The following is a 19,913-nucleotide window of genomic DNA, read 5'->3' on the forward strand; positions in this document are numbered from 1 at the left end:
ATGTAATCTGACTCAGGATCTGGGGCTCTAGAACACTAAATGTCAGACTCAAGATAAAACCACGAAAGTTGAAAATACAGTAGCAGTATCTTACTTTTGGACCAGTTGCTGCCTCTAAGTTATCTGTATTGTGTAAAAAGGAGAATTGACATTTGAAAATGCTATAGGTCATTTAAACTTGAAAGAATTAGTCCTGGCCTTTGGCCTGGTTCTACTTTTTAGACAGCAGGCTTGGAGATGTAAGGGTAGATAACAAGTACCCTTAAAAGCTGATGACATACTACAAATGTCCTTCTGATTGAGTTCCCTCTGTGTCTAAAACTTCTCATATTTGTGGTTTTGGTGAGGGAAGAATAGAGCTTTTTGGCAATTAATTCAGTAATCCAAAGGGACAAAAATGTCACTTGTAAATCATGGTCCTAATATTTTAATCTCCAAATTCAATGGCTTCTCAAAACTTTGTTAATTGAGCCTAGATATTGCTGTAGTTCTAAAGAATACATATGATATATGTCTTGCTATTTGTGCAATGTAGCATGCAAATATCTTTAACCTGCTTGTATCAGTAGACTAAAATCTTAAGTGTTGTGTGTAATAAAAGTGATCTGCTGTTTACTGTATTTTTCCAATTGACTTACACAATGGCTTTTTTCTTCCAGAAATGGAAAATGCTGAAGTGGTTGTAAGCAGCTGCAGTTCTCATGATGATGATAATCTTTACAGCTACAAACGACACCCATCTGTTTCACAGGAGCTGCTTTTGGAAGACCAGCTTAGAAGGAAACTTAAATTTTTTTTCATGAACCCATGTGAGAAATTTTGGGCCCGGGGCAGAAAACCTTGGAAACTTGGGATTCAACTTCTAAAAATAGTGATGGTTACCATCCAGGTGAGTTACTTTGGTAGCTGGGGCTTTCTTTTCACTCCATGGATACAAGATAGGAGGAAGGCAACTGATAAATATTCTACTTGCTGTGGCACAACATAACAGTATCAACTCAGGCTTCTCTTAATAAGCAACTTTGGAAGCCTTGGCAATATGGTAGACGTTGCGTGGTATGTTCACTGTGAATTTTGAATGAGGTATGCAAACATACATACAAACACACATTTAGGTAGAATTTAAGTACTCTCTCAATCTTTTCCTTCTCATCCAGCTTTAAAGTTTAGTTTGCTAGACCAAACATTTGTTGTTTGACTAAAATGTCATTATCTGACTCTCTCTCCTTTTGTTGTGGAGAAAGCTTATGCGCTAATTCCTCTCCTATCTTAGTCTTCAACCAAAGATCTTCCATAATTTCTGCTTATGGAGTGCAGAACCTAGTGACTTTCTGCTGTGAAAGCAAGCATTGGTCCCACAGGCTGCAAGAGTGAATTCCAGGAATCTTAGTTTCCTTGATGAAAACCTGGTGTGCTCTGTGTGCATATATGCTCTACTTTATATTTTTTTATATTACTTTTACTGCTATGTGTTACATGGATTGTCTTCTTCTTGTAGTAGTTAGAAATTGGGAATGGGAGGACCTAAATTGGAAGTAAACTAATGTTGAGCCACTGTTTCCAGGGGAAACATGCCCATATATGAATAACTTGAAATCTTTATCATCTTCTCACTAGTGTATGTTTACATGTGTAGCCCTAGGGTGATATATTGAGATGATGCACTCTTAAATGCCAGAATTACTGGTAATCTAGTTATCCTCATGTAGAAATTTCACTTCCAGGGAACATCAGGGCTGCAAAACCCTCCTTTAGCCCAGTGACTGTCTGTTTTATTTCCTGGAAGTCTCTTCTCTATTAATTTGGCAGTAAAACCACTAAAGGGAATTCTGGGCTCCTGTTAAGTCTATATAAAACTCTTCTACAAGTGTCTCTTCTTCCCCAGGGTAATACTTGTCAACAGGATCTTGTGCTAGCTAATCAAAACCTTTTAATGAACAGTTAATTCACTTCTAATATCTCTTTAAAAGCTGCTTTGGGTAATTGCAGAATGCTGTGCTAATGCCGCTTTTACCTGAGTGCAAGAGGTTAGACAATTACATTTCCTCTTCTACATCATCCCAGGGTGACGACCTTTTTTTTTCTTTTTTCTTCCCCCTCGCTTGAAAGCTCAATCTGGTTATACCTTGTAGCTGATTCTGAGTTGAGTCACTCTGGTATTTCTTGCTTTCCAAAATAACCTCAGACTGACTGTCAAAACATGTGTAGTGACTCATTTGTAGCTTGGATAGGAGATGGGATGGCCCCTTTCCTCCCTCCCTCCCTCCTTCCCCCCCCCCCCCCCCAAAAAAAGAAAAGGCTGTTAGACCTGCCTCTATCTGGATGGGAAATGACTTTCCAAACACAGGAGGCGGTTGTACCTACACTGAAGGAATGATCTTCTAGGCTATGTATTCTTTAGAGAGGAGTTTGAATTTCCAACATGTCTTTCTCCTCCCACCCCCCAAAAAAAACCAACCAAACAAAAAACAGCTGGCAGTGTGAGCTCTTTCTAGTAATAGTCTAATCCAGCCATGGCTGTCCAGAGGAGGTTTCTGTGCAGAAGAGGGAAGGTAGTTTTACTGTAAGCCTTTGCAGTTCCAAAGGAAAATTGGCTTTTAAATGTTTTTCTTTTTTCTCTCCTCTTCTCCCCCCCCCCCCAGTTAGTAGTTTTTGGGTTAAGCAATCAAATGGTGGTTGCCTTCAAGGAGGAGAACACTGTGGCATTTAAGCACCTCTTCTTGAAAGGATATACAGAGAGAATGGATGATACCTATGCTGTATACACACAAACAGATGTCTATGACCAGATCTTCTTTGCAATAAACCAGGTAAAAGTTTCCATTGCAATATGTCTAGTACATAAAAAGCGTAGGAAAGAACCTGTAAATGTAACTTAAATCAAGTAATCTCACAAAACTGCAAAATATCTAAAGCTGGTGTCTCAGAAAAAGTGAGACTGAAATAAAACTGGTCTCTTTAGAAAGAAATTGAGCTAAAAGCTGGAAGAATTTCCCATTTCCCAAATTCTTTGGGAGTGTTGGAAAGGGAGAATTGACAGGAGAGAACGTTGACATTTTCTAAATTAAGAGGGCAGAGTATCAGTGAACAGAGACTTGTACTCTTAACTGTGGAGTCATTAACATAACTTAAGTATACTACTATTTGACTTTGACTTTGTAAAATTACTAGACATTTTTTTAAATAGTCTGTCATGACTCTGCATTATTGCCAAATCTTGAGCTCTTTATGAACAATGATATAGGATTGGTCAGATAGATATTCTACAAATGTAGAGTCATAACTGGAGTGTGCCACTTTAGAATTGTATGGTAGATTATGTCCTATATAGTAATACTACTGTCCTTCATTGTAAATTCAACTAAATCCATTAGTCTATAGCTGGTGTTAAGATGACCTGGTCTCTCTCAGCTGACTCTTTCTTCAAGTTAGGGAATGATTTCATGCTGAAGTTGAATTAAAATGGGTATGAAGGAGGAGACTTCCTCAATTTAAAACTAGTGTCTCCTCACTATCCGAGCCAGAGGAGACCAAAGTTGAATTTCATGACTAGTCTCTGGCTTGCTGGGCAAAGTATGAGTACTGGGGGAAGTGGTAAACTCAGTCTGGGGGAAGGGAGTTTGTCATTCAGCTGCAACCCATCTGGATGAATGTTGTCTCATTCTTTAGGGAGTCTTATCCAGCCATCTACAAAGCAAACAATGTGGGATATATATATCTAGGAGAGAGAATCTGAATTTTGGTAGCAGGTCTCTAAGATTTTCTGGGCTGAATAAAGGATGATGGGGAGGGATTCAAATAATTCTTTCTCTGTGGAGACTAGAGGAAAAGCAATTGGTTTTTGTTTTTTAATTGGAGTAGTGAGCTGGGGAAGAGCAGCTATGTTCTCCAATCACTGGAGAGAACTCTCTGGCTCTACTTCTTACTGGCTGAGAGCCTCCACTTGTTTTTCCAAATACTAAGCAAATAGACCTATCACTTCTCTAACAGTCAATAACTTACATTTGACTATAGAGCTTTTTCATCATATTTAAATGCTACAAGGAATGTTTGTCACTAAGCCATTTCTTTTGGCACAGTTGCCCTTTGGGATAACTAGATAGAATGGTCCACACTTTCAAACAGGAGGTTTGGGTCCAGATACATGTATCCGTCTCTCTAAATGCCTCACCTTGGTAGTGCTAAATGGGGATATATCAACACAAATACTCTGAATTGCACCTGCAATTCATTTTAAAGGTGAAAATTGTGCCTGTAAAACACTCAGGCTGGGTCTCTCTCCATCTCAAAAGTGAACTACCCCAAAGGGGGAGTGCAATAAGAAAACAGGGTATTGGTCACAGTGTCTGTATGCTCTGAAGTTTCATTATTGTGGATTTAATTTATATTTGACCATGCTCTCCAAAAGCAAATATTACAGTAAATATCTTTTTTTGCCCTGGTCTTCTGGTTCTTAATTATGTAGTAATACGTACCTCACCCCAATTCTGTTTATCCCTGTGATATAGGGATATATAGATCTATCCCTGATATCTATAACTTACCTGCGGCCAGCCATTTCTGTAGGTCTAAAGAACTATACATAATCCAGTTCCTACACTGGATGATCAAGTATGATCAGGCTTTTCAATATGAACCAATATTAAAGCTTCCTGAGAGTCCGCTTGAAGTTTTAGAGGCTTATGGCTAAACGTATAGAATACATGGCAGTGACAGGAGGCGGATCAGGATTACCCAGTGCAAGGTTTTTCTGTGTCCACACTTAAGGCTAGATTCACAAAGACACTTGGGTGTGGTGGTGCTCTGCATCACCATGCTTATCTTTTAGATTCTTAGAAAAATCACTGGGATTCATAAAGCCTGGGTTAGGCACCTAGGGTCCCTATGCAATGAATGGAGGGTGATAGGTGTCTCAGAATGGGATTCACAAAAAGCCAGTGTGCCGGGAGGCTCCTTGCCTAAAATAGCCAATAAGAGGTGCCAAGCTGAGGTGTGTGCTGAGCCCTGCCCCTCTCTTGGCAATAGGTGCCAAAATCTGGGCTGCAGGGAGATGCCTCCATCTGCTTGGGATTTTCAGCTGCAAACCATCTCTTGGTGTTAGGTGCCTGTGCTGTTTTGGCAAAGGGGTGGGGGCTAGTAGAGGAGAAGGAACAGGACCAGCTGCCTCCGCTTTTAGTCCAGTGATTAGGGTACTCACCTGAGATGTGGGAGACTTAAAGCCCCCACTCCACCTGAAGGGGGGAGAGGATTTGAGCAGGGATGTGTCACCTCAGGTGACTGCTCTAACCACTGAACTATGGATATTCTGATGTGGGACTTTTCCACTCTGGATAAACTAATTTTAAAAAGTCAGTGGAGCAGGAGAATTAGACCCAGGTCTCCCACTTCTTAGGTGAGTGCTCTGACCACCAGGCTGCACAGTCATATTCTCTCCTTCCTTCCTTCTCCTCCCACCAATGATTCTGTCATTTATGTATCCAAACCAGTGGTCTCCAAACTTTTTCAGCACAAGATCACTTTTTGAATTTAAGTGCAACCCAGGATCTGCCTCCAAAGAAAACACAGAAATAACAGTAATCACACAAACCAAAACACCCCAAGGCCATGTCCCTGCCCTGCTCACACCATCCCCACTCACTTTCACTGGGCTGGGACAGGGGGTTGGGTTGTGGGAGGGGGTGCAGGCTCTGGGCTGGGGCCGAGGGGTTTGGAGTGTGGGAGGAGCTTGGGACTTGGGTGCAGGAGGGGGCTCAGGGCTGGGGGTTGTGGTGCAGGAGGGGGTGCAGGCTCAGGGAGGGAGTGGGCTCTGGAGGGAGTTTGGGTGCAGGGGGGCTGAGGCAGCAGGTTGGGGTGCAGAAGGGGTCCAGTGTATGGGCTCCCGCTTGGTGTCCCTTACCTCAGGCAGCTCCCGGGCAGTGGGGCTCTGGCAGGCTCCCTGTCTGCCCTGGCCCTGCACTGCTCCTGGAAGCAGCTGCCATGTCTGGCAGTAGCTCTGTGGGGGAGGGACAGGTGGCTCCACATGCTGCCCCTGTCTGCAGGCACCACCCCCACAGCTCCTATTGGCCGGGAATGGGAACTGTGGGGGTGGTGCCTGCATATGGGGGCAGCGCATGGAGCCTCCCGCCCCCAGAAGCCAATGGTGGTTGCTTCCAGAAGCAGCGCGGGGCTAGGGCAGGCAGGGAGTTGGCCTTAGCTCCACTGTGCCGCCAGACTGTTAGCGTCCGAACTCCATGTTTGGCTGCAGGAGGGTTGGCAACCCTATCATGATTGACTGGTTGATTGTGGAGCCTCTGATGGCCAGAGGCTCCGTGATAGACTGGTAGGTGACCACTGATCCAAACTAATACAGCTTCAACAGGAGAGACTGAGGAAGCCCCACACTCGAATATCCTATAGGCTGTAGCCCAGTGATTAGAGCACTCATCTGAGAGGTGGCAGTTCAAATCCCTTCTCCCGCTCAAATGAAAGGGAACTTGGGGGTCTCCCACATTGCAAGTGAGTACCTGAGCCACTGGGCTAAAAGTTATGAGGGAGGTCGTCTAGTCTAGTGTAAGTTCACCTATAGGGGTCTAGCTCTTAGCTGCCAAAGAACAACAATTCTCACATTCCAAACTTCTGGGCAATTGTTTGAGGGATACGATCCTATTTCTTAAATATCTTACAAGACTGTCATTTTAAGATTCCAGGGGACAACTTATCATGGCACTGTCTGACTAGAAAAGTCAGGATAGTGCCGTGGTTGGGGAGCTAGCCTAGGACTTGAGTTGAGTTCAACTCTCTGCTCTGCCACAGACTTCCTGTGTGACCTGGGCAAGTAATTAAGCCTCTCTTTGCCTCCGTTCCCCATCCTACTTCTTAGGGGTTTGTGAGAGTATATACATTAGATTGTGAGGTGCTCTGATACTACAGTAATAAGCCCCATAGATGGGGGGGGGGGAAATCTAGACTGAGGAAAAGGGTTTAGGAAAAGAGAATATTTTCCTAGAGTTGCAAGAAACAGACCTGGAGACACACTGTGTGTGAAGAGGGAACAACCTGGTCTGCTGTGTGGTGGAATGGAGCCCCAGTAGAAATTTGAACTGCCAAGGAGCCAAAGTTGCAGCAGAGGATTGGTAGGACTATAGAAAAACCCCAGCCACACCTTCCTGTGCTGGAAGCAGGGAAAAGCATGGTATGAGAACTGCTCTGTCCGCTCTAGGGCATCCCAGGGTCCTGTATGCTGAATGACTCTCCTAGAGTCAGATGTGCTAGTGGGGCTGCTTTTTGTAGCATCACCACATCACGCGAGAGGATCTGTCCACTGTACCTCTAGGATCAAATGAAATACTCCTGTCAAACCAAATAGCTCATTTGTGTGTAAATTTTGACTAAGTAACAAAATACAATATTGCCATATGCCTGGGATAAAACCAGTCCTGAATCAGATTGACAGATGAAGGCCTTCAGTGACTACTTGGAAAAAGCTGGTACTAGTGATCTTCATGCCCCAGTGTTAAACCTGGGAGGCTGTTGCCTCCCAAGTCTTATCCTTGTCATGTCTAATGGCTTTAATCCAAGGATCTCCAAGTAAAAAATAATGAATTAGCCTCATCCTAGGAGACCTTTAATACTAAATACTGCTTGTTTAGGATCTAATCCGGAACTTTTTGCCCAGGCAAAACTCTCTCTTGAAGTTAGTGGACAAGTCCAGCTGAGGAGTGTGGTGTAGGCCTTCTGAATTATTTAGGTGACCTTTTAAACAGTGAGATGGTTCTAGTATACATTCAAACAAATATTGACTAGCTTTTTCAGATGTCATGCCTAGGCTGCTACGTCTAATTCAGTTTGACGCTTATTGTTTTGACTTAGTACTTACAGCTGCGCAACATATCTGTTGGAAATCATGCTTATGAGAGGAGAGGAGCAGAACAAACAGCTATGGCAATCTGTCAACAGTTCTACAAGCGAGGAAGCATCTGTCCTGGAAATGACACCTTTGATATCGACCCCAACATTGAAACTGGTGACACTCCTACCTTATATCTTGTCTGAACTCTTTCTTTATACTCAGTAAACTTTTGTTTTCAATTTTCCCCAAACATAATCAGTATTTTATAGTTGTATTAAACTGTCATGGAATCTACAAATATTTCTCTTCCAGCATAATCTGTTCTAGATTTTGTGATCACGTAGTCTCTTTAAACTTTTATTGTAACCTAAAATTTGTGAAATGTGTAAAGCTTTGTAACTTTTAAAAAATTAATTGCGATTCTAATGCCGTTATGTTGAGGGAAGTAGCACTAGCTTTAGCCAATGCTATTGGTATTTTGACTGACTTATAGGCTTTTCTATGGCATCCATCACCATATTATGAAGCCTCTTGCATTTACTAATGCATTTACCATCACAACATCCCTGTGAGGTAAGGAAGTAAATAACTAATGTTAATTCTTTAAGTGTGCCTTAGGTCAAGAATGAATTGAGTTGGAGTGCAAGAAAGTCCATACTCTTGCAAACTGATCTCTAAAATGACTGACCCATTTGAGATGTATTGCTATTTTGACTTCTTTAGTAAATAGCTCTTATGCCCACTGGGGGGTTGGTAGTTTAATTTGTTTTAAACCGACACTGAATCCAACTGCTGTTTTGTGCCTCTTTCTTCATGGCAGAATGTTTCTATGTTGAGCCAATGATGCCTTTGGAAAACAGAACACTGGGAAAGCACCAGTTCAATTTCACTCTGGACTTCCATAGGTGAGGTGGAAGTGGGGTGTGTGTGTGTGTGTGTGTGTGTGATTCTAGTACAGTGGCTCTCAGACTTTTTGTATTGGTGACCCCTTTCACAAACCAAGCCTCTGAGTGCGACCCCACCCCCTTATAAGTGAAAAACGCTTGTTAATATATTTAACACCATTATAAATGCTGGAGGCAAAGTGGGGTTTGGGGTGGAGGCTGACAGCTCATGACCCCCCCCCCATGTAATAACCTTGCGACCCCCTGAGGGGTCCCGACCCCCAGTTTGAGAACCCCTGGTCTAGTACTATGAAAAGCTAATTCAAACTTGCCTTCCAGACTTGTAACAGTACAGCTTACCTTTAAACTGAAAGCAATCAATCTCCAGACAGTTCGTCACCATGAACTCCCGGACTGTTATGATTTTACTTTGACAGTAAGTGAATACTTTAATATTTTGTATTCACCATAGTAATAATTCTTATTGCATATATTGATATCTTCATAGGGGTGTACTATACATACCATATATTTAACCATGGTTGGGCACCAGGGCTCAGTTATCATGGTGAGTGGGTCGAGGGGGCTGCTATAGCTTACAGTAGCCTATAAATAGTTGAAGGTTGGTGCTGTGGGAGCCACAAGACATTTTGCCAACCTTTGTTGATAGGCTCTCCTCTTAAACCATTAACCAAATGCTACCAGACAGCAAGTATAAGAAATTAAACCTCCACCTTTGAGCACACTACAAGTATATTTAAAAAAAAACAACTCTCTTCTCTCTCATTCCCTTCTAAGAATGGTTATGTGCAGTTCAGACTAGAATGGGATTGTAACTTAAATTAATGACTTAATTTATGTTCCAACAAATAGAACATAGTAATTATAGCAAATAACTAATCAATCAGACTTTACCTTTTTTCTGTTACATATTTACATACATAAATTTGAAGATTCTTAGTTTCCTAATTTTCCTCCTAAGAATATTATGGGTCATTGTTATGAAATATATATAAAATGTCTAAGCTTTATGTAAGCACCTGTAACTTTATACAAAATCTCTCTGTTCTTCACACAGATAGTGTTTGATAACAAAGCACATAGTGGAAGAATTAAAATAAGTCTGGACAATGATATTGCCATCAGGGAATGTAAAGACTGGCATGTTTCTGGATCAAGTAAGTAACAACTAAGTTAAAATACTTTAAGGCATCCATAAATGTTTTTAACTCTTGTCATGTTAATACAGAATTCATCCACTCTGGATGGGGTTGTGTTCCATCTTCTCATCCTCTTTCATTTTCACCTTGCCAACTAATACAGGGAATTATGTAAAGGGGTGCTGTCCGCAGAGTTGGTCTCAAATTTAGGTTTTATAAAGAATCTTTCTGCTCATAACTCTCAAACATTTTGAACTTTCACCTGAAATTTTGAGAACACAAACATATAATTGTTTTACTTGACGATTGAGGTGCTAAAGGAGCACTCAAGGAAGCCAAGGCCATTGTGGAGAAGCTAAATGAATTCTTTGCATCGGTCTTCAGTGCAGAGGATGTGAGGGAGATTCCCTCACTTGAGCTGGTCATTTTAGGTGACACATCTGAGGAACTGTCCCAGATAGAGTTGTCATTAGAGAAGGTTTTGGAACAAACCTGATAAATTAAACAGTAAATCATCAGCAGAGCCGTCCCATCCATAGGATGGACTGGGGTAACTGCCCCGTGCCCCCTGCTTTGGGACACAGGGTCCAGGGTGGGCTGGGGGATCAGTGGGGGGCCTGGCACCAGCAGCAACAAGCGACCCGGCCCCAGCCTGCCCCGGTGTTGCTTGGGGGAGATGGCGGAAGCCAGAAAGGGCCAGGGGATTGGGGGAGGGGTGGAGTGGGGCAGGGCCTGGGTGGGAGGATGGGGGGTGGGGGGGTTGTCCCAGGTCCTGCATCCCCCTAGGGGCGGCCCTGGTCACCAGGACCAGATGGTATTCACCCAAGAGTTCTGAAGAAACTGATATGAAATTGAAAATCTACTAACTGTGGTCTGTAACCTATCATTTTAAATCAGTCTGTACCAGGTGACTGGAGGATAGCTAATGTGATGTCAGTTTTTTAAAAAGGTTCTAGAGGTGATCCTGGCACTTACAGGCCAGTAAGCCTAACTTCAGTACCAGGACAGCTGGTTGAAACTATGGTACAGAACATATTCATCTGTCTGCTAATCCTGACTTGTTGGGGAAGAGTTAACACTGCTTTTTTTGCAAGGGAAATCATGCCTCCCCAATTTATTAGAATTTTTTGAAGGGTTAACAAATATGTGGACAAGGGTGATGCACTGCATATAGGGTACTTGGACTTTTTGAGAGAGCTATTGACACAGACTCTAGTAAGGAGTCATGGGATAAGAGGAAAGGTCATCTCCTGGATCAGCAACTGGTTAAAACAGGAAACAAGGGATGAGAATAAATGGTCTGTTCTGAGAATGGAGAGAGGTAAATAGTAGTACCCCCACCCCCCCATAGATCTGTACTAGGATGAGTGCTGTTCAACATGCTTAACCCTTTTTCCAGATCATTTACAAACAGTGAGGTGGCAAAGTTTTCAGACCATACAAAATAACTCAAGATAGTTAAGTCCAAAGCTGACTGTGAAGAGTTACAAAGGAATCTCTCAAAATCTCTGGTCAACAAAATGGCAGATGAAATTCAGTGTTGATAAATGCAAAGTAATGCATATTGAAAAACTTAATGCCAAATATGCATAAATGATAGGGTGTAAATTAGCTTTTACCACTCAAGAAAGATCTTCGTCATTGAGCAGGTATCATCATACCACTATCCACAACATGCAGCAGTGGTCAATAAAGCTAAGAATGTTAGGAAACATTAGGAAAGGGATATATAATATAAGAAGAAAATCACAATGCCACTGTATAAATGCATGATATGCCCACACTTTGAATATTGCATGCAATTCTAGATGCCCATCTCAAAAAAAGATACAGAGAACGACAACAAAAACGATTAAGGGTAGTGAACAGCTTTCATCTGAGGAGAGATTTAAAAGACTGGGACTGTTCAGTTTAGAAAAGATGAGTAATGAGAGTCTATATAAAATCATGAATGGCGTGAAGAAAGTAATTAAGGAAGTGTTGATCCATTTGCATAACACAAGACCCAAGGGTAACCAAATGAAATTAATAGGTAGCAGGTTTAAAACAAACAAAAGGAAGTACTTCTTCACACAACACACAGTCAACCTGTGGAACTTGTTGCCCTGGGATGTTGAGGGCTAAAACTACAATGGGGTTCAACAAATAATTTTGATAAGTTCAGGGAGGAAAGTCCATCAATGGCTATTAGCCAGAATGGTCAAGGATGCAGTCCCATGTTCTGGGTGTCTCTAAACCTCTGACTGCCAGATGATTGGACTAGAAGACAGGATGGGTCACTTTACAATTGCCCAGTTCTGTTCATTCCCTCTGAACCATCTGGCATTGGCCACTGTTGGAAGATAAGATACTGGACTAGATGGATCATTGGCCATACTGAGTTAAATTGTTCTTATGGACTTTTTAGTACAAAAAGGCTAGAACTCTAAGTCTGCCAAAGCTGAATGATAGTGGTGAAAAGTAAAGCTGGTTCTTGCGTAATTCACTCTTTTATTCTAACATGTGCAAAGGCTGTATCCAGTAAGTTTCCTCACCTGTATTAATATGGAGTGGCTAGAAATATAGCTAAATGTTGCTAGCATGTGTAACTGCCTGTACCAAGGATTTGATTTAATTGAAATCAAGTTGTGATGCACAATACAGTATGCACCGCATGTTGGAATTTAATGACTATTTCAAACCAATTTAAGATTAGTAGATATTAGAGCTGGTCAAAACCCCGTTTGACACGTTGATCAGAAATAGCCTTTCTTTAAACCAGAAACTTTCCATAAATGGCTTTTTGTCAAATTTCATTTTATTTCTTTCCTCTCCCTCCCCTTTTTGCCACTAAGTGCCCCAGTAGGATGAATGAGATCCAGGTTTTTACTTTTCCACTTTAACTTTTGAAAATTTTGGACCCCCCTGCCCCAAAAAAAGTCAGCGGCAAAAGGAAAAACTTGGGAGTGGGAGAGAAAATTAGGGGTGTGTGTGTGTGTGTGTGTGTGTGTGTGTGTGTGTGTGTGTGTGTATTTTTAAAGGGGCAGGGGAGAGGAGAAAAACCCGTCCTGGCCCTCAATCTATTGCATTCAGTGGAAAAGGGGGAGCGGAGAGGGCGATGAAACAAAATAGTTTTCAAAAATACTTTTGTTTTGATAAACCTTTTTGTTTTCAAGTTTTTCCCTACTTCAATTAGCCAAGTGGTTCTCAAACTTTTGTACTGGTGACCCCTTTCACATAGCAAGCCTCTCAGTGTGACTCCCCCTTTATAAATTAAAAACACTTTTTTTAGATCTTTAACACCATTATAAATGCTGGAGGCAAAGCAGGGTTTGGGGTGGAGGCTGACAGCTCGTGACCCCCCCATGTAATAACCTCATGACCCCCTGAGGGGTCCTGACCCCCAGTTTGAGAACCCCTGAATTAGCCCTATTAGCTGCCTTTCACCAACTGTTCACTAGATGGCATGCTAGCCTGAATGGATCATGTAGTGCTGAAAGAAGGTGCTTTATATCAGACTTGTGTGATGATCTGTATTAGGATGTGATGCCCTGTTAAAATGTGCATCACAATAACATTTTTACAGGTCAATCCAGGAGATTCTTTTGTAACTTAATCTCAAATCAGTGGTGAAACATACTAGTCAAATTTACTTGTTTTACAAGTACAGCCCCCCACCAAAAAACAACTTTTTTTTTTATCCATTTGAATTAAGTTGCAAAAATTGCTCAAATGTGAGCACATAGCTACATATATGGCAGAGATCTTTGTATATCCAAAAGGTCAACATGTATCTTTGTGGAATGGTGCAGCAGGTACCATCTTGAGGTCAGATAGTGCTTCGACACCCTATTTTAGATTGATAGCTTGCTTGTTTCAAAACCTACTTGGATTAATAACCAGTAGTGGAGCCTTTGGTCTCTAAAAAACACTTTAAACACAAATGTAATCACTAGAATACCTTTTGTGGGAGATAGGGGTTGTCTAAAGCAAGCATCCTGTTTTTAGTACTGGAACTTTAATCCTTTTCTTTCTGATGGTTATCTGGCTTCAAATATGTTAGCTTTATAGGAAAACTCTAGGATAAAATGTCTTAACCCTTTAACACAGTTCTGGTGCAAACCTTCGCCTGCCTAAATGTCTTGATTGTGTCTAATTCTTAATATACACTTTTTATTAAAAGCAACATTGGTGACTGAGTAATTGATGTTCAGCACAACTTGTACTACTTGGGTCTTGACTGCCTGTGCAGCTGTGTAAGTTACCGGCATTGCTCTGGGAGAGGAAGGATGGTTCAATGGATAAGGCACTGGACTGGAACGGAGAAGATCTGGGACCAATTTCTGACTCTGCCACTGAATGTCTATTATTATTATTATTATTATTATTTATTAATAATCTTTAAGGCTTCCATTCCTGTTGCTGTAAAATGAGGAACAGTATCTCATGCTCTCATGGGACACTGGAGACACCTCTAATATTATGAGATGGGGTTATTTGAAGACAACTGATCATTTTCAAGAAGATACTGTAAAATCATGTTGGCTTGTGATCTAGGAAACCCTTGGAGTGGTTATAGGAATTCTAAATGAGAAGCACTAGTCAAAGTTTAATACTGTTAATATTTGCAGTCAGTGTAATACATGACTGTCTATACAGCTGTCTTTTATATCGGCACAAATCTAAGTTGCAAATGCACAACAGAAAAATGTAATTCTATCATGTTGGCAACTATGTATTTGCTCCAAGCTACAAATAGTATTCACATGACTGTCTCATGCCTTCAAGCACTGACAAGGTCAGTAAAACGTGCTATCTGTACAACTTGCTCAAGAATGCCAGTAAAGAACTAAATATATTCTAAACAAAGCTGAAAGCTGTTTCCTCTTGAATCTGAGGGAGGCAGGAGATACATTAATACTGAAATAACTTGCCAGATGGCTTGCCTTGAGCATAAGTGCAATATACTGGTATGTTTAAGCCTACAACTTGGTGAGTGTTGATCTATCGTACTGAGACACTCATCAACTTCATGCTCCTACAGCTCTGATAAGCTTTAATGGGTGAAACTCTAAATTTATCTTAATCCAAACTGGATATACATAGTGATTCAGACTTGAGTTAAATGGATACCCTTAGACAGGCAAAATCCATTGTGTTTGTGCACAATTATAAACATGTTTTGGGTTTTTGTTCTTGTTTTTTTTGCAGTACAAAAGAATACTCATTACATGATGATCTTTGATGCCTTTGTCATATTGACTTGTTTAGCCTCATTGATCCTCTGCACACGATCAGTGGTTAAAGGATTTCGGCTCCAAAGGGTGGGTATAACTTATCCTAAGGAATGCTTTTGAGCCATTTAAACTTAGTTTGATTGTAGCTGCTTTTCTTTTTTTCCTCTAGGAATTTGTAAGTTTTTTCCTACATCATTATAAGAAAGAAGTATCTTTCACAGATCAAATGGAATTTGTCAATGGGTGGTACATCCTGATTATTGTTAGTGATGTCTTAATTATTGTTGGCTCAACACTAAAAATGGAAATACAAGCTAAGGTAAGACCTTCACCTACTAGGTAGAAGCAAAACTGTTCTTGAAATTCCATCCCAGTCTGACTTCTCGAGTCTAGCCAAGCAATACCCCCTTAGAGGTTTCCAACTAGTAGGGACCAAAAATAAACTGTTTCTTTGTTAAGCATTTCATTTCAGGTGAGCAGTGACTGGTCATTAGACTTTAGAACCCTGAATATCCTTGGACACCCATCTGCCTATTCTCTTCACTCTTAAGAAATTTAACCCTCAAAATAAAATTTTATATTCACTGTCTGCTTTCCCTTTTCCTCCTCCCATGTAGTGCCAGCTGTACTTGGGATCTGGCTTTTCAGTTTAGAAGTGTATGTGTAACTTTCTGTGCACCACTGTACAGTACCTACCACTGTCTTGAGGAAAGGAGGTACTTCTCTAATACCTCTTCACTGCAACTCCAGCTCCCAATCTCCAGCAACTAAGCAGGCATCAGCCTGGCAACCTTCAGTCTGCAAGAGTTCTGAATATCTCCAGGAATGGCAACATCTCCACTACAGTACATGATGACAAAATAGACTTGCGCCCTCCCACATTCAGAGTTAGATGTGTACAGTCTCTGCTACTTTGATATCTTCTCTAACCAGTTCTGGTGCTACCACTTAAGCTTTTGGACCCTGGTATTTCTAGTTATATCTGAAACTACTTGCTTCCATATTAAAAATAATTCTAACAAGTTAGAGAGACAAGGTGGGTGAGGTTATATCTTAATGGACCAGCCAAAGTTGAGATTTACTTTTTAATATTTCTTTTGCTCTTATAGAAGTGCTTATCCCAGGGTCTAGGTGCTCAGTTTCTTAAATAGTCACACACAAATGCATGGTGATTTTATAACCCATGTCCAATAAGACTCAACCAAGAACTGCAAAAATATTCCATCCTGAAATACCCTAACATTAACCTAATGCTACTTTTCCCTCAAAACTTCAGCAGATTAGCTTTGCAGCATGCCTGTAAACTTTAGTCTAAGTTGACCAAAGAATAATTCTGAAAAAACAGTTGGTGGTGCTGATTACTGTTTTTAAATTATCCTTTCAAAGTACCCAACTACCAATTATAGGAGCTATATGCTCCATTCTTGGAAATAAATGCAAAAATGAATTGATTTATGGTCTGGGGAAATCCAGGTATATGAGCAAGAAGGAGTATATCTGATTGCAAGATTTCATCCAATGTGCTGTTTTCTTATTAAATGGTTTGGTAAAAATTGGGATTGTGAGGTTCATCTTCTTTCTTAGACTCCATATCCCATGTAATCAGCTCACAAGTAAAGCAGAGGCATCTCATTGCAAGTCCTGCAAATTTAACCTGAGATCTCAATAAACATCTCTTCCTTGTTGCACACTACTGTCTAAAAGTTCTGCCAGCCAAATTACACCTTGTGCAACCCTTAGCTACATTTATGCAAACTTGCTGAAGACAAGTGCAGCTTAACAAATGAAGCAGCTGATAGATAACACAAGAAGGAATGGAGTCCACCCAACTGTTTGCTGTATTGGTTCTGCAGGTCTAACAGGAATAAAAAAAAAAACTGAAAACCTTTTGTCACTAAAGTGAGCTGTTGTGTTCTTACTCAGATCTGATGCTTCAACATTTTTGCATAGTTGCCTTTCAAAGTAGAACTGCAGTTAAAAACAGGATAGTGAATGTATTAAGTTGGATGAAAGTAGACCAATGCGTGTAGGTGTTGACAGAATGGAAAACCAGTGGAACACAAATGAAATCTCGTTCTGTGATCATTTAGCTTCTAAAAACTGAAGTATCTTTCTCCTTGGTAACTTCCTGGAAATTTGGCACTTGTCTGAGCTTCTTGTTGGTTAGACCTGATTCTTCCTCTTACATAAAGATCTATTTTTGCTTGGGCAGAAAAATACATTTCTTGGACATGATGGCTATACTGTATATATTAGTCACACAAGTGAGAGATGCACAAAATTTATTTAAATACTTTCTCATTTCTTGCTTGCATCTATATAATCTAGTAGAGTTTTGCCCACTACACAATTGGTTTTGGTCAGTTTTGGAATGGGAGATGGAGGCTTTCAAGGAAAATAAAGTGTTTCTTGGCAAATTGTTGTAGCAATGACCAAATAATAGGCTAGCACAAAAAGGGAGACTTCTAGTCCACTATATGGTTTTAACACTTTGTTCTTTCCTGTTTGTTTTATATATAGAGTCTGACAAGTTATGATGTCTGTAGTATCCTCCTAGGAACCTCCACCATGCTTGTGTGGCTTGGAGTTATTCGATACCTAGGTTTCTTTCAGAAGTATAATGTAAGGATCTCCTGGGATCTCCATGCTGTTGGTATTTATTTTATTTGTTGTTATATCACAACTGTAACAAATATCTGGCTGGATTCTAACTTAATATTGGTTTCTGCAGCTGCTTATTCTGACACTACGGTCAGCATTGCCCAATGTCATTAGATTCTGCTGTTGTGCTGCTATGATCTATCTGGGCTATTGTTTCTGTGGATGGATTGTACTGGGGCCATATCATGTTAAGGTAATGTAATATTTGAGTTTTTTAAACTGAACAAACTAAACCAGGGGTTCTCAAACTGGGGGTTGTGATCCCTGGGGGTTGCAATGTGGTTACATGGGGGTTGCAAGTTGGCAGCTCTGTGGGGCTGACAACCCAAGCTCCCATTAAATTACCCCCCCCCCATTTTTAATTTATAAGGGGGGGGGTCACACTCTGAGACTAGCTGTGTGAAAGGGATCATGAATACAAAAAGTTTGAAAGCCACTTATTAAACTGAATTAATAGAAACTTATTTGGAATGAATTCCAATTGTCTTCACAATTTCAAGGCTTTCTCTAAGATGAAAGTCTTTGTTAAGAATCTAAAGCCTTACCTATCATGGTTTTGAACTTTGACAAAGTACAACGTCAACTTGATCGGACTTTCCTCTCCACCATTATGGGAGTCCTGAGTCAGAAGTATGGCCAGATTGATTCCTAATCACAAGCTGGGGCTTTCTATGCAATGTTTTGAGAAATAACTTGGTCTTGCACATGACTAACTTCTATTTTCAAATTGTTCAGATTTTTTTTTTTCTTAAAGGGATAAGAACTAAGGCACCAAAGTCAGCATGTCTTGCTATTAGTTCACAGCTGAACCAATCTGAATCTGTGTTGAAGACAACTAATCTATTGCCTGGATATATTCTACCAATGCATGTTGTCATATCTGTTTGCAATGCTATATCCTGCATTCTCTCCCTGCTATGCCGGGACCTGCCTGTAGCCACCTTTTGCTCTGCAGGTCTCTACACAAGGGACAGTTGATTGGGTACAGTGCCTCATGCTTCTTGTAAAGAGTCTAGGACAGCTGAGGCAGCAATATTCAACAGCTCTTGACTTATTTTAAAACCAAGACTGCAGCAAACAGTAACTCGATGGTACTAAATAATGTTTGTTTTGGTTTCCCCTTCTCCTCTAGTTCCGTTCTCTGAACATGGTTTCAGAATGCCTTTTCTCACTGATAAATGGAGATGACATGTTTGCCACATTTGCAAAAATGCAGCAGAAAAGTTACTTGGTTTGGTTATTTAGTCGGCTTTACCTTTACTCCTTCATCAGCCTGTTCATCTATATGGTGCTAAGTCTTTTCATTGCACTGATCACAGATACCTATGAAACAATTAAGGTAGGCATGTTCTTTTTTTTTTTTTTTCTTCTTCTTCTTCTCTGGTTCAGAAGAAAAATGCAAGAATGGTTTGCATGTTCAACTGTGATATTAATACAAAACCCATAGAATTCAGTACTGTTGCCAGTACATGTATCTATCTGGTAATTAAAGTTGAAATATGAATAAAAATTTACAGAAACTCTTCTACTGAAAAAGCTAACTTTCAGCAGCTACAGTATTGCTAGTTGATCTCACTGGCTAGGGAACAAGCATAATGGTTTAGTCGGGGTGCATCTAGACTTTACAATGTATTGCAAAGCACTGAGGTAGATGAGGTAATGTACATGAATTTAGAGCATAAATTTTTAACTTTCTCTCCTAACATGTTAGTGATCAAAGATTTCTAGAAACTAACTTAAGGAAGAGTGACTAAAATATTAATGAGAATTGTTCAACAGATTCTCTTCCCACCTTGCCCTAGTTTTGACAAAACCAATCTGCCTTCCTATCACAAACTTTCACTTTAAAGGATAAAAATCTATCAGAATATTTCTGTACAGTGGGCATTCTGAAGTGTAGTAGACAGTCTTCTAAACCCAGTTTACACAATTGTGTGTTTAGTGTTGAGGGGAAGGATTTAAATCTTAGCAAGACTATACACATAACAATTTCAGCTTTGTATTGTAACTAAGAATGACTCATCTTCAGCATTACCAGCAAGATGGCTTTCCAGAGACGGAACTTCATGACTTTATATCACAGTGTAAAGACCTACCAAACTCAGGCAGATACAGATTAGAAGAGGAGAGTCCTGTGTCTATCTTCTGTTGCTGTAAACGGTAG

General features: G+C 40.6%; 1 protein-coding gene across 2 annotated transcripts; it reads left to right on the plus strand.

The window, feature by feature from the left end:
- The first annotated feature begins 661 nt into the window (after positions 1 to 661).
- Positions 662 to 19,913, plus strand: LOC112107722 (mucolipin-3). Of its 2 annotated transcripts, XM_026655526.1 has the most exons (12): positions 662 to 889; positions 2,643 to 2,810; positions 7,849 to 8,002; positions 8,649 to 8,733; positions 9,052 to 9,148; positions 9,791 to 9,890; positions 15,063 to 15,175; positions 15,258 to 15,407; positions 17,609 to 17,710; positions 17,820 to 17,942; positions 18,882 to 19,088; positions 19,779 to 19,913. In XM_026655526.1, the coding sequence occupies exons 1-12, from the start codon at positions 662 to 664 to the stop codon at positions 19,911 to 19,913; spliced, it is 1,662 nt and encodes a 553-aa protein (XP_026511311.1). The 2 variants fall into 2 exon arrangements, with proteins under 2 accessions (XP_026511311.1, XP_026511312.1); XM_026655527.1 differs by lacking the exon at positions 2,643 to 2,810.

The sequence above is a fragment of the Terrapene carolina genome, unplaced genomic scaffold (genome assembly GCF_002925995.2).
Source record: "Terrapene carolina triunguis isolate 2854851 unplaced genomic scaffold, T_m_triunguis-2.0 Scaffold210, whole genome shotgun sequence".
Lineage (NCBI taxonomy): Eukaryota > Metazoa > Chordata > Testudines > Emydidae > Terrapene > Terrapene triunguis.